General features: G+C 37.1%; 3 protein-coding genes across 4 annotated transcripts; 1 reads left to right on the top strand and 2 right to left on the bottom strand.

Moving 5' to 3' along the window:
- Positions 1–67: 67 nt before the first annotated feature.
- On the top strand, positions 68–2,956 carry si:ch73-15b2.5 (rho guanine nucleotide exchange factor 19). Its single transcript, XM_042511158.1, has 8 exons — positions 68–227; positions 309–461; positions 544–673; positions 781–855; positions 1,485–1,577; positions 1,685–1,833; positions 1,954–2,118; positions 2,661–2,956. Exons 1-8 carry the CDS (start codon positions 70–72, stop codon positions 2,704–2,706), a joined length of 969 nt encoding a protein of 322 aa, XP_042367092.1. The 5' UTR covers positions 68–69; the 3' UTR covers positions 2,707–2,956.
- On the bottom strand, positions 2,775–8,170 carry cplane2 (ciliogenesis and planar polarity effector 2). Of its 2 annotated transcripts, none has more exons than XM_042511177.1 (5): positions 8,127–8,170; positions 4,250–4,402; positions 4,051–4,175; positions 3,793–3,932; positions 2,775–3,700 (listed from the first exon to the last, which is right to left on the bottom strand). In XM_042511177.1, the coding sequence occupies exons 1-5, from the start codon at positions 8,131–8,133 to the stop codon at positions 3,478–3,480; spliced, it is 648 nt and encodes a 215-aa protein (XP_042367111.1). In that variant the 5' UTR covers positions 8,134–8,170; the 3' UTR covers positions 2,775–3,477. The 2 variants fall into 2 exon arrangements, with proteins under 2 accessions (XP_042367111.1, XP_042367104.1); XM_042511170.1 differs by lacking the exon at positions 8,127–8,170 and adding an exon at positions 5,705–6,853.
- On the bottom strand, positions 7,824–9,266 carry LOC121961270 (heat shock protein beta-7-like). The gene is made up of 3 exons (XM_042511189.1): positions 9,115–9,266; positions 8,818–8,951; positions 7,824–8,289 (listed from the first exon to the last, which is right to left on the bottom strand). Exons 1-3 carry the CDS (start codon positions 9,191–9,193, stop codon positions 8,155–8,157), a joined length of 348 nt encoding a protein of 115 aa, XP_042367123.1. The 5' UTR covers positions 9,194–9,266; the 3' UTR covers positions 7,824–8,154.
- Positions 9,267–14,275: the final 5,009 nt, after the last annotated feature.

Here is a 14,275-nt window from a genome sequence, read left to right as displayed (position 1 = left end):
GAATATTAAATATGCTTATGAGAATGTCTGCCTTAATTCTTGTTCTCTGGTTTTGTTCCCCTGGAGACAATGTTTGAGTTGATCGGCTCTGAAGTGTCATACTTGAGGAGCCTTGGAGTTGCTGTCAATCATTTCTACGCATCCAAGGCGCTGAAAAAGACCCTGAATCAAATGGAGCATCACATTTTGTTTTCCAACATTCGTCGTGTGATGGCAGCCAGTGAAAAGTGAGAGCTCCAAATACCAGCACCTCCATATAATCTGAACTGATTTTTTCTGTGTTTACTCTGAGTTGGTGTCTCTGTCAGGTTTCTAATGGACCTGGAGACTCGGCTGGGAGAGAGTGTGTTGATCTCTCAGGTTGGAGACATCGTGCTGCAGCACTGCCCAGAGTTTCACAGCCTCTATGTGCCATACGTGACTAACATGATGTACCAGGAGACTCTCGTCAACCAGCTGCTGTAAGTTCTGTACTTGATGCCACTGCTGATATACTTCACCACACCAGCTCTCATGTGACATTTCATCTCTTCCTCTTTCAAGGCAGCAGAACAGAGACTTTCTGTATTCAATCAAGAAGCTTGAGAGTGACCCAGTGTGTCAAAGACGGAGCCTCAAGTCATTCCTTGTCCTCCCCTTCCAGAGAATTACTCGCATTAAACTCATCCTGGAGGTAGGCATCTGATGGGATCTGAATTATATGCATCCAAATATGTATTAACTTATATGACACGTGTCAGAAGTGAACTAAGGCTCCTGTTGGGTTTTCTTTTATTTCAGAGCATCCTGAAACTGACTGAACCAGGGTCCGACTCAGTTTCAAATCTCAAAAAAGCAATAGAAGCCATCCATGAGGTAATACTGATTCACATTCAAGTGTTCAGCTCTGTCTTGGCAAGACCGCACAGATCTGAATGAAGGGAGCTCAACAAATGAGCAGGAACTTTAATTTCAATGAACAGTGTGTAAGATTTGGGAGGATTTATTGGGGTCCAGCTATGAGGACTGCAGATTGCAACTAGCTGAAACTTCTCCTGGTTCCAATTCCTTCAGTGGTCATTGTTCAGGAAATTTTTACTGGAAACCAAATTACCCACTGAGATCTCATCCTCTCCAAAACAAACAGACCCAGTGATTTAAATGGTGAAAACACTGAATAAAGCAGTTTCATGTTAAAATATCAGTGTTTTTTCAACACACTTGTCAGCAACTTACTGCAGTGGTCAACGCGAAAATGTGACTGGCCCTATCTAGAGCCGGTGTTTGGTTTGTCTGCTCTGGGTGGAAACCCATACAGACATGGTTGTGTAACATGGCGCTCTCCTTGGACGAGGACTGGCTCTCTATGTAGATATAACGAAAACACGATTCTTATTTTCAAGTGATTATACACTAATGAAAACATATTTATTATATTATAGTACTTAGTACATCAAACTCATCTCTAAAATGTAAAAAATGTCATCACTTTCTGCTCTGACCAGATCGTGGCCGAGTGTGACAAAGGGGTTCAAAAAATGAAACAAATTGAGGAGCTGGTTTGCCTGGAAATGCTGCTGGATTTTGGCAAACTTAAGGTGACACGTTTCTTTTATTCGCACAAAGATTTCGAACATAATTTGTTGCCATCTGCAGGTTTACATAACAAAAGTCTGTCACAAATTCTGCCTCTTCGTCCATCCAGTCAGTCCCTCTGGTTGTAAGCGGGAGGTTTCTGGTGCGCCAGGGTCCCATGAGACAGCTGACTGTGGAGGCCGCTTACAACTCAAGAGTGTCGTTCATCAACATCTACCTGCACCTCTTCAATGACCTATTGATCATCTCCTCGAAAAAGTATTTGACCAGACAACATTATTGCAATATAGGCCAATTACTAATCATTATTTCTTTTAACAGCACACATCCAAATTTCTTATTTGGTGATATTAATTTTCTCTCTGTGCATCACGTCAGGGACCAGAGGTTCAAAGTTGTGGATCACGCTGAATTCCCCACACATGTGCACGTTCAGCATCTGAAGACTGAGGCCCTGGGTCTACCCCCAGACTCCTTCCTGTTGCATCTCTCTCGAAGTCAAACTGGACAACCAACCGCCATGATACTTGTTGCATGCACAAGGTACGAGTGGACCTCTTCAAACCCAGTCTGCAGAATAATTCTTGGTGTTGTACATTTCTGCAAATTACGGATATGCTGAAACTTTTACATTTCTTTACATTTCAATTTCATGTTGTGACAATGCCCTGGTTAATGTGGTTAGGTTTAAGCACAAAAAACACTCAGTCAGGGTTTGGAAAATGTCATGTTCTGGCTTAAAAATACCTGTTTTGGTTGCTAAAGATACAGCTGGAAATGTCCAAATGCTGTTTTAAAAATACCTGCTTTTGTTGTTTGTTGGTCTCAAACAGTGGTCTGCTTTCTGCAGCCATCTCGTCACACACCATCTCCTCTCTCCTCCTGATGAGAAACTCAGCTCACACACATCTGATCTAATTTAAAAAAAGAAAAATTACAAGATGTGTAAGAAATGTACAAAAGTCAAATGTCCTTCTTTTGCAGAAACGTACAATGCCAACACTTTATTTTGGCGACAGTGCTGCACCTTCATGTTTTTGCCAACACATCTGTGATCCCTGTTTTTTTTTTTTTTTTAATTTCAGGTCAGAAAAAGAGGCATGGATGGAGGCACTGTCATCTAAACAGTGATGAAAACATGTTTACTCTGAGATTTTGATTTTATACATCAAACCTGGGTTGTTTTAATTGGCACATTACTAATATATACAGTTTGATTGCTTATATACACATATTGATCTTTGATAGATTTTGATAACTTGTTCATTCTTAAAATTTTTGTAACTTGACGGCACTTAATAATCCTGATGGACGCACTCTAGAGCACCACATGACACTACATTAAGGATTCAAACACACTGAATTTGTCACAGCTCACAGATGCACTGAATGTGAGGGGTTACTTTGTTTTGATTATTGGAAATACATTATTTTAAACTTGTATTAAAATGATTGCTCCTTTTAAGCAATGTGCCCTTTATTTTTTCTAATGAAATAAATCTGACCTTAGATCAGCCTGACACAAAAATGCAAATCAGTAAAAAATCATTGAAAAAGGTGCCCAAAAATAGGTCAGATGCAATACAAAAAAAGAGAAGAGTTATTTCTTACATAAAAGTGAGAAAATGTAAGGCGGCAGCATTATGTGCGGACACTCAGTGGCATGAAGAACATAAATACAAACTTCTACAGGTTAATATTGTGACGCTGGTACTGCTGACAGTGTGATGGGAGAATTTAAGACATTTCAGAATAAAAATTCCATCTTAGATGAAATAGCCTCCTCAGTTGCCTCCCGGGGATCTGAATGTCCTTATAATCAGCAAATGCAATCCCTCAAAGGCAGACACCTGGGGGTGACCCTCCCTGGACCTCCAGATCACTTTAGCTGCCTGTCCAGTGTTAAAATACGGTCACTGTGTCCCCCTGTGAATGGTGGCTGGCTGATCCGGCTGTGACGCAGTCCTGATGCCACAGATTCTCCGCCAGGCAGTTGAGTAGGGGGGCTACATCACCCAGCCCGTCACTGACCTCCCCGCCCACACGCAGCACAGGTAAACTCCACGTCTCCTGGAAGTCCCTCACGTCTCTCTCTGCCACATCACAGTGCATGAAAAGGTCAAATCTGGAGGAAACATTAAGGACAAATGTCCATCTTTGTATTGATACAGTTATAGATTTAAGGGTTGTTTTTTCTTAAAGAGCAAAAAAGGATACTTGGTGCCAACCACCAATTTCACAACACGACCCACAGATGTTTCAGTCCACTTAGTAATGTGATTTGAGAGATCATCAAAGGACGTCCTGTCAGTGAAGGAGAACAAGAACAGGACAGCGTCGACCTGCTCCTTACAGGCCTGGAAAAGACACAGAACAGATTTGACAAAATGTCTGGTACATCATGTTGTGGTTCGAACGTTTGATTTAAAATAATGTAAGCATTGTCCTTTTCTGTTTGTTATATTTTACACATACTGGGAGCAAATGGTCAAATCTGCGCAGAGCGTTCTCTCCACAGTCCCACAGCTGCAGACGGAAGAAAAGCACTCTGCCGCTTTCCCTCAGCTTCACTGGCCAGTACACCACCGTCGTCTCAATACCTTAAACGGCAAAAGACAAATATGACAAATACATTGTGTAACCCCCAATTGTAAAAATTAAATTCTGGACCCACCTGTGGTTTCATAGTGCATGTTAGGAATATTCAAGCCAGCAAGACGTGCAGTCAGAGCAGTTTTCCCGACTCCACTCTTGCCAGAGATGAAGATCTTATAGTGAACTGTGTCCACAGCTACATGTGGAGGCATCACTGGAGACTCCAACAGGCCTGTAAAACAAATTTTGAAAGGGTCATCTGAATATTTACTTTTGTGTACTGTCTGGTATTCATACTTTCTACAACTGTATGCCTGCTTTTTTGGGTTTTTTTTACAGCAACACTTTTTCTACATAAACCTAAATTGACCAGCACACAGTTAAGTAAAGCATTGGACAATGTCGCAGTGTCACCTAAAGGTCTAGTGTGTGGGATTTCAGGGCATCAATAGGCAGAAACTGTATGTAATAATCATAACTATATTCTGAAAATAAGAATTGTTGTGTTTTTGTTACCACTGAATGAACTGTTTATATCCACAAACAGAGCCGGTCCTCTTCCACAAAGTCCACCAAATTGCTCTACAGTAGCTCAAAAAGGACAAATTGCACACTGGCTCAAGATAAAATCATTTGGGTTTTTGTGTCAACCATCATAGTTAACAGATGTTTCAGCTCTGCAACATCTCTGCTTCATGCCACTTAATCCTACACAATAGACCTTTAAAATTCTGAATATGAATCTGAGTATGTTTATATTCTACATGACAGCATAGAAGTATCTTTCAAGCAATTATATAGAAACCCTGAATGATTTCAAGTCTTAATTATTTTATTTATTAAATATGTCAAATATTGTTGTTGTTAAATGTATGTCATATGTTAAATATCCAGAGATGAAAAATAAATATTTTATTTTTCAATACAATATTAGGCTGTTTTGGTATTCCATATGTCTTTTTTTAATGATTTCATGTTGATTGTAAAGGAAAACAGTACACTAAGACACTTGAAGTCAATCCTGTAACATGTTTTTTTTTTTAAAAAAAAACATTTTTTAACATCATGTTTTATTTCTACATCAACTCAAAGTTATGACACACAAAATGATTTAATTTTATGTTTAAAAATGCTACAAACGCTCATCTAGAAGCCATTCTGTAAAATTAATCATTTAAAAAAAACGTTGTGTCTTTAAAATATTTAATGTGTCTGCTCCACAGACAAAATAGGAAGATATACTTTTTAGAAAGCCTTTATTACACTGACAGTTTATATGTATGATAAGAAATGCGCATTTATCTACTTGCCACGTTGTATGCCTGTTTCCCAATGACAGCCCAAATTATGATGAAATGAGATGAAAATAATCGTCTCTGGTTAAGTATGCATGGTGGCAACATGTGAGGTCTTAAAAATGCTTTTTTGTTGTTGTTGTTGTTTTTTACTGAAATACTTAATAATCAAACCCTGATTACACATGAATGATTGGGTACATTTGAAAAACCAAAATGTTACGATTAATTTGTCATACCGAAGTGTTTGCGCCTCTTTTTGTGTAGTATTTTGCTGAAATAGTCTTTGCTGTCTTTGCTTCGATGCCAGTCAGCCACTACGATTGATCCGGGAGGAAGAACTTGAGCCATGTTGTTCTCGCTAGCTATGCTGCTAAGCTAAAGTTAGCATCACACTGCTATAAGGTCAGTTTTCCATCAAAAAGGCAGACTTTAAAATCCAACTGTAGCGGCAGAGGACCGGACAGTTCTTATCTCGCCATGAAAATCTTTAATACTAACAACTGTAGCTGGTATATTGCATTTTAAACTTCGAGGTGCAGCCTCCTGATAAAAAAAACTTCCGTAAACTAAAACATCCCTTGACAACAGCTTCCTGACGTCACGTCTCCATGGGCGGCATGTCTTGCGTCACTTCCGCCAATCCTCCATTCATGTTATTTTCAGGTGTTTCAAAAAGTCGTCAGTTACGACTTTACTTGGCACTAAACTGTCGTTTTTGGACTTAAACGAAAAGTCCGCATTTAACAAAGCAGTCGCGGCTGTGAGTACACTGATATTAACGCCCACAGGGTTGCAGCAGACCTGTTGGTAACGTTTTATTTAAGTTTAGTGGGCAAACTTTGTGTAAAAAAGGGTAAAGTGAGGTAATTTGGGACACTTTCTGGCGAAAAAAAACACCTAAAACTCTGAGGACATACCTTCAGAGTTACTTTTGTAACTTGTTATGGTTCCCTGCTACATCTCTATGAAAAAAATGTTGTTTTGTAAAATAATATAGAAACTTTGGATGTTCAAACAAGTGGAGAACCCTGGCCTCACTGTGGTGACATGTTTGGGTAAAATAGGACAATTTGTTTAAATGGGGAAATCTTTTTGTCAGTTCATTAATTAATTTATTAAATCATAAGGTAACCTGGGGCTATTTTTATTTCCCTCTCACTGCCTGTTTCCATGGTGCCATATTGTCTTCAATGGACCTGTGTGCATCACAATTATGACTATTTCTGGAGTATTGTGGCTGATATAGCATCATATTTATTATTAAGTGACAAAATTGCAAAAAAAATATCTGAAATATGGCACACAATTGCATAAATCATAATTTTAAGGCACCTGGAAACCTAAAAACAGGATGGTTTCACTTCAGAAAAATGTCCCATCTTCACTTTTTTTGTTGTCTCAATTAACTTGATGCCTCATGTTCTCACTTAAAAAAATCTTCCCCATGAAAAGTTAAGAGTTGTCAAATTTTGATTATAAGTCAAACAGTTAAAAAAGCAACACCCCAGAACCATTATTGTTTTTATTTCCTTATTGTTTTAGCTGGAGAGCTCATATTACTGAAGAATGACAGTCAACATGCCACATTTCTTTCCTTGCAAGCTGTGGGATCAGTGGATATTTGACTCTATGCTCTGCCCCTTCTAGTTTTCTCAAACCAGTAAAAAAATATTGTTTCATGTAAAGCACACTTGTAGCAGAAACTAAAGAATCCAATTGGATATTGGCTGCTGATATTTAAGATGTTATATCTTATTTGTCCTATTTTACCCAACATCCGAAATTACCTTACTTCAGCCTATTGAAACCACCACTTACAGGTTTCTGTGGCATCCGCTGCTGTTTGGCCTCAATTGTCACATCATGTTAACAAGAGTATCATAGATGAGTGGTTTCTATCTGGAGGGTCATGGTCCAAAAGTGAGTGGCGGGTCTGTTCTGAATTAATGACAAATGTGACAAATGACTCTTGAACGTGTCAAGTTTGTAGAAAAACTCACAGACCCACAGACCTTTAATGGCCTCATTTATCATGCCAACCTGTTTTTCAGTACAGCAACTATTTTACTTAGGGACGCATGATATTGGCCAATATCTGATATGCCACTATATAACAACTCATTTGGCTCATCCATCTTTTCGCCACCTAATTATAGAGATCATCAAGTCTCTTCTGTAATGCAATCAACATCATATTATGCATATTCTTATCATGAAGGCCTACAAACAGATAGAGACATAAATAAAATGTTTTCAATGTATATAATATTAATTCATTGTGCAAAATAATAATAGAAAATGTGCTGTACATGTTCATGTTTGTATAACATGCTTTTCTTTGTTTAATTACTAAGTTTTAAGTAAGTTTATTCTTGCAATGTTTCATTTCATTGTGTTCTGGGCCCATATATTCTTTACATTTTGTGAACTGAAATTGAATATGTTCTCATTTATCTAATGTGTGAACCTTGAAAGGAAAAACCTGGACCATGTGGCTGAACTAGTTGTCAGATAATCACGCTTTTTATAAGGCATTTTCAGTGGCGTGAGGTTCGAGTAAAGTTGAAAGGGTTTTTTTTCATATTTCTGTTAGTCCTTGAATGAAGCATTAGTTTGCTTTGCCCACCACCAGAGGTCGCTAAAGTCCAGCAATGAGACCTGACATGCAGAGTGGAGACACTGGGCATTAAGGTATCCTGTGAGCTCTGACCGTCAGGGCCCCGCTGCTCTCCATGCTCATGCTCACAGATGTGGGGTCCACACTCGATGGTAGTTTGCATTGGTGAGAAAAAGTGTTTGTGACCGTGCCATCTTCTGCCAGCTGCATGAGAAAAGCAAAAAATACAAATGAGAACAGAAGAGTTATTGGTGTTGAAAAGTTAAGCTCAAAATTTTGTTTGATTTTATACATTTCTGTCTTAACATTGTAACCAGGGGTGGCAATCAAATTATTACAAAGTCAAAAGATCTCTCAACAAACCGAAAATCCTGTCCCTTTTGTACAGGAGACATTATCATAATAGGCATATCACAGTAGGAAAAGTACAAACCATTGTATAAACAATTAAATAAACAAACTTTGAGATGTTCTGTAATCCTGCTCAAATAATCGATCAGATTTAAGCCATAACTGTATCTTGAGTACTTTATTTTGATTGATTTCTACGCTGATAGTTTTCTTTATTTGTGTAGACTGTTAAGAAAAATCCATGATACAAATTTAAAATACTTACATCCATTAACCTAAAATATGATTCCTCTGAAGCATAATTCAAAACAACCGGCCTCTTAACTGTTTTTCTGGTTCCTATTACAGATTTCCTAAACCAGCCCTGACGTCACGGCTCACCTTCTCAGCGTGCACCTCTATCAAGTTGTTGGAAGATGTGATGATAACATCCTCTGGAGAAAACTCACTCACATCGACTGTGAACTGGAAAATATTTCCAACAAGCTGGATCTTCCCTGTGGGATATGAGTGGCCTGAAACAAAAACAACTCATAAATGTCTATGACTACATGACACACACTAAAAGGCCAGTCATCAGGTCTGTAACATTCACTGATTGTGTTTAAAATCAGGTTAAACCTGTTATATTAAATAGAAAACAGCAAGTAAATATCCGTCAGTTTTTGTTATTCTTACCTGTAAATTTGCTTTCACCACAGGTCTGCTGAGGTGGTGATCCCGAATCTTCAGAGAAAATGCCTCGACCTTTCTCCATACAGACTGCGGACGTGGACTGACTCAGTCGAGGTGGCTGTATCTACTGAATGGATCCAAGAAAGGTCATTTTACCCTCCCCTCTGTCTGATGAAAATGTCCTCATAGGCTTTATATGAGTCTTTTATAGTCCACAGAGTGAGTGTGTGTGTGTGTGTGTGTGTGTGTGTGTGTGTGTGTGTGTGTGTGTGTGTGTGTGTCAGCTGCAGTGGAACATGACACGCATTGTAGATATTCAATGTGTCAGAACGGTTGTTGAACCCGCTGTCAGTGGCTCCAAAATTTTCTAGCCGCACCCCAGACTGGCAGCATGTGAGTCTTTGTGTTTGTGTGAGAAAGGGCGTGGGGCTGTTTCAGTGTAAAGTAATAAGCTATAATTATCAGGTGTGATATTGAATGAACTGCCGTTCACAGTTTTAAGACAATAGAAGTGACAATATGATGCAATAGAGTCGCTTTAAATGAAATGTTTAATGTAAATAAGATTTTAGAGGCTGGATTTAGCTTTAGGGTTTGTCACATAAATGCCACGGTACTAATGAAAGCTCACAGAGCGGGGACTCAACATGTCTGAGTGACTGCGATATGATGGAGCACAGTTGTGTGTAGGTGTGACATTCTGCTCCACGGTGGCAAAGTCACCGAGTTTGATCGTCTCCGTGTGGATGACAGGCGTCACCAAATCAAGCTCTGTCAGGCTGGAGTACTTTTAAAAGAAAACCAAACTGTTTAGGAGGATAAAAGCTGAAATGTTTTATTTTTATGGGTGTGTTTTTTTTGTGGTGAAGTACAGCGCGTACTAACTGGACCAAGGTGGTGTCAGAGAAAAGGCCTTTAGCGTCAGATCTTATCATGTCTTGAAAAAAAGAAGTGTTGAGAGCTCTGCATTGCAGTTTGTGTGAGGATGGTGTCAGCCGAAAACTCATTATATGATTATATTTTGTTATATCCAGTGGTGGAAGAAGTATTCTGATCCTTTACTTAACTAAAAGTACTAATACCATGGTAAAAAAAAAAAATAAATTCTGTTACAAGTACAAGTCCTGCACTGAAAATATTAGCCAAGTTTAAAAAACTAAATATTATCAAGAACATGTACTTTAGACATTAAAAGCAAAAGTATGCAATTCATAAAAATCTAAAAACAACTTAAACGACTAAAATGTTTATCAAAAAAAAATTAATAGCTATTTAATTTTCTCTCAGTTGTCTGATTGATTAATGGGCCAATTGTTTCAGCTGTACTTAAACTGATTTAACTATATTAACTAATGGATAGTTTAATTTATAACCCAATATCATATTTTATAACATTTTCTTTTTTTTTAATGCAAAAATCTTAATTTGTAAAGTAACTATTAACTAAAGCTTTCAGAAAAGTGCAGTGAATTAAAAAGATTTTCCACTGAAATGTAGCGGTGAAGAAGTATAAAGTGGCATGAAAAGAATAGACTCTAGTACCACAAATTTATATTTAAGTACCATACTTGAGTAAATGTACTTCATTATATAGCTTAAAACCACTGATGATATGTAGTTTGGGTGAGCAAATATCTGAAAAGTGAGCCAGAAATGTATAAGGCATAGTTTTTTCTCTGATTATTAAGGCTTGAAGTATCTTTCTGTATCATACTTCCTTTCATCTCTGCACAGTTTAATCATCCTCAGTGTTTCCATCACTGTTACCATCCTAGTTTGATGTCATAGTGATGGGAAAAGCTTTTCTCTTCAGAATAACTAAAATCTCTTTATTAGTTCAAGTGAGCTGAGAATTAAGCTTGTTTTCAAACTGAAAGGTGAAGTCCTACGCTGTTATGTACAAAGGGTTCCTGCAGATTCTTTAAAAAGTCTAAAAAGGCATTGAATTAATTAAACTAAAAATAATGCTTTAATTGGTATTAAACTGACTTAAATTAATCCTTCAAAAGACTTAGGAAGTAGGATTTTATGAATTGTTTTATTTTCTGACATTACATTATAAATTCTGAAAATCATTGGTAACTATTTATTTATTTTATTTATTTTTTGGTAAATATTTAATTAAATTCATTTCTTAAACTCTTTATAAGAGGAATCCAGTCAGTGGAATCTCCGATGCAGATTGAAGGAAACAAAATTGTCCCGAAATGCTAAATATTTCCTACTTCTGCTGGTAAATCAGATAATTTTATGATAATACAATATGTAATGTCTTCCCTGTGACTTGTAAAAAGTGTTTTTATTTTTGTTTTTTTCAAAATTTTAACATATATAATGTAACTTTTTCACTGTACAAAAAATAATGTTTCATAAATACTAAAAAATTTAAAGTCCTTCAATGTTGGTTTATAAAGAAATTGGTCTTGAACTTAATTCTGAGTGGCATTAAAAAAGTCTGAAAAGTCTTAAATCTACCTTACCTTAAGCTGCAGGAACCATGTGTACAGCACATATATTTTTGTTACACCTTATTATTAAATAAAGATAAGATAATCCTTTATTAGTCCTGCAGTGGGGAATTTCTCAATGTTACAGCAACTATGAGGTACGAAGTATAAGCAGCAAAAGAACAATACAATAGTAAAAAAATAATTACAAATATAATAACATAATAAAAAAACAAGGTGCCAAGTATAATTTAAAAAACAAGGTGCAAAAACAGTAACATAAATAAAATAAAATTACAATGTGCCAAAAAAAACAGTCTAAAAAGTATATATAAATATAAGAAATATGTACACTAATTACACATGGAGATAATTAACATGTGAAAAATTGCACTTTTGTATAAGTCCAGTTGGTGTGTGTGTGTGTGTGTGTGTGTGTCAGTGAGTGTAGCCTACTGGAGTAGCAGCAGTGCTGGTTGTACAGTCTGACAGCAGCAGGAAGGAGGGACCTGCGGTGCCGCTCCTTCACGCACTGTGGATGGAGCAGTCTGTCGCTGAAGGAGCTTTCCAGTGCAGTCAGAGTGTCATGCATGGGGTGGGAGTCGTTCTCCAGCAAGGAGGACAGCTTAGTGACCGTCCTCCTTTCTCCCACCACCTGCACTGGATCAAGTGGGCATCCCAGGACAGAGCTGGCCTCCCTCTCATGTCTTTTTGGCATGAGAGGGAGGTAGGTGAACTGAGGCGACAGAGACCCTTTATTAAAATGTATCGTGATGGTTTCTGTCTTGTGACATCTTTAAATTGAATATTTGGGCTATTCCTTTCTTGAGATTTTTTCGGAGGGGCTTTATTATTGACATGAATGACTAAACCATTTGAACCTGGCAGGTGTGTTACTTCTGTGGAAGGAGTGAGTCAGTGAGTCTCTGCACATTCACTTTTAACTGACTGAAATGAGCCGGTTTTAGTTTCAGGAAGTGATTCAGTTCAGTTCGTTCACACAAAAGATGAATGATTATGATGATTATTTTGAACAAAGCATTTGTGAATGATTCAAAACCATGCTAATAGCTGAACATAAGCACAAAGTACAACTGAAGCTGATGGGAATGTCCGTCGTTTTTAAGTAGTCATAAACCAAAGTGTTGACTGAATCTGCACGGTGGTTCTAACAATAATAATCACTTCGGGGTAGACAACTGGCAAATAATTTCAATTGCAGAGGAATGTAAAACTGGCAAACCTGTTTACTTTTGTTGTCGTTTTCTCCCATGACTTTTGTGTCTAAAGATATATTGTTAAACATGATGATCCAATCTATCTGAAGTTTTTTGCTTCGCTTATTTTATGTCAAATCGAGGCAGCCGTAGACCAGCAGCTCTTGTGTTCAGGAAAGTAAAGTTAATGTTGTTGTCAATCTGGTAGTTTTGAGATAATGGCCTCAGTTCTCTGGCGGATATTACTGTCTTACAGCAAAGTAAAGTGGTGAAAATATTTTAAACATATCAAACCCTTAAATTGGTGTTAATTTTTTTTTTTAGATGGACCTTTTAAGGTGTCTAATAACTAACCGATTTGGGCAGCATTTTCGTAGTGCCATATTATTTTATGATATGACACAGAAGTTAAACAACATTGTTATTCTGTCAACAGACTGCTTCTCTGGAGTTACATTAGCAGTTTGGGTCCATATTTACTTTCTGTCAGCTGATGTCGCTCACATGCACAACAAAACATTCCACCTTAAGAGAAAGCCAACAGTAGCCTTTCGAGGGTCACAGCGAATTAATCATTTCTTTACTGTTACCTGGTAAAGATGAAAATGTTGCAAAGAATCCTTTTATTTTATAGTTATAGTTGACTCATGCATGTAAACATGCCCCCGGAGGAACAGTGGCTACAGTTCACTGTTGTTTAACCCTTTGAAACCTGGAGAGACATTACTTTTCTTGTACTGTTTTCATATGCCTTTCACAAATATTTAAGAGCAAATTGGTGCAAGGCAATAAGCAACTTGGTAAGAATTGTTCAAAAAAATTGCAAGACATTGATAGATTTAGAAAATGTTTTTTAAAAAGTAAGGGGAAAATGACTAGGTTTAAAAAAAGCTAGGGAAAATAAATATATTTATGTCGTCGATAAATATATTTATTGTTAATTATCATTATTAAATGTATATATATAATTATTTTACATACAGATCATATAGGGATTTTTTTAAACATTTCTTTAAACTAAATGAACATTCTAATATGTAATGACCTGACCTGAACTGAACTGAACTGAACTGAACTGAACTGAACTGAACAGGAAATTAGGCTAAAAACATCTGTTCCAAAGATCATGACAATCCATCCAACAGCTGTATAGATATTTTAGTCTGGATTAAAAAAAAACCAAACATGTTTACTTTAAATACAAGAAAGTGATCCAGTCACAAGGAAACACTGTTTTTATTTAAATCCACCTGGCAAATATGTCCTAGAGTCAGAGTTACGTCTTGTGTCACAAAATACATAAATACAAAACAAAATAAATATTAAATAAAAGTGAACAGTTGTATTAAGACATGATGTAAACAAACAAAAGACTTGAGGAAGATGTGTCATATGATACAGAGACCAGCCACAAAACATAAGAATGTGTGATTCTTTGCCCTGAGAGGAATAATGATTCCAAATTATAAGTCTCATAGATCATAAAAAATTACAAAAAAA

Source organism: Plectropomus leopardus, chromosome 2, assembly GCF_008729295.1.
Source record: "Plectropomus leopardus isolate mb chromosome 2, YSFRI_Pleo_2.0, whole genome shotgun sequence".
In the NCBI taxonomy this organism is placed as follows: Eukaryota; Metazoa; Chordata; class Actinopteri; order Perciformes; family Serranidae; genus Plectropomus; species Plectropomus leopardus.
This window is presented reverse-complemented; position numbering and strand designations above follow the sequence as displayed.

What these genes read in the sequence shown, in the direction of transcription:
- cplane2 (XM_042511170.1), bottom strand. Translation starts at nt 5,816, where the DNA reads ATGGCTCAAGTTCTTCCTCCCGGATCAATCGTAGTGGCTGACTGGCAT. An exon ending in CATGCACTATGAAACCACAG is followed by an intron (nt 4,176 to 4,249) that starts GTGGGTCCAGAA and finishes TTGCCGTTTAAG; the next exon opens with GTATTGAGACGACGGTGGTG. An exon ending in GATTTGACCATTTGCTCCCA is followed by an intron (nt 3,933 to 4,050) that starts GTATGTGTAAAA and finishes TGTCTTTTCCAG; the next exon opens with GCCTGTAAGGAGCAGGTCGA.
- si:ch73-15b2.5 (XM_042511158.1), top strand. Translation starts at nt 70, where the DNA reads ATGTTTGAGTTGATCGGCTCTGAAGTGTCATACTTGAGGAGCCTTGGA. An exon ending in GTGATGGCAGCCAGTGAAAA is followed by an intron (nt 228 to 308) that starts GTGAGAGCTCCA and finishes TGTCTCTGTCAG; the next exon opens with GTTTCTAATGGACCTGGAGA. An exon ending in ATACTTGTTGCATGCACAAG is followed by an intron (nt 2,119 to 2,660) that starts GTACGAGTGGAC and finishes TTTTAATTTCAG; the next exon opens with GTCAGAAAAAGAGGCATGGA.
- LOC121961270 (XM_042511189.1), bottom strand. Translation starts at nt 9,193, where the DNA reads ATGGAGAAAGGTCGAGGCATTTTCTCTGAAGATTCGGGATCACCACCT. An exon ending in TGGTGAAAGCAAATTTACAG is followed by an intron (nt 8,952 to 9,114) that starts GTAAGAATAACA and finishes TTTTTGTTTCAG; the next exon opens with GCCACTCATATCCCACAGGG. An exon ending in TAGAGGTGCACGCTGAGAAG is followed by an intron (nt 8,290 to 8,817) that starts GTGAGCCGTGAC and finishes TTTCTCATGCAG; the next exon opens with CTGGCAGAAGATGGCACGGT.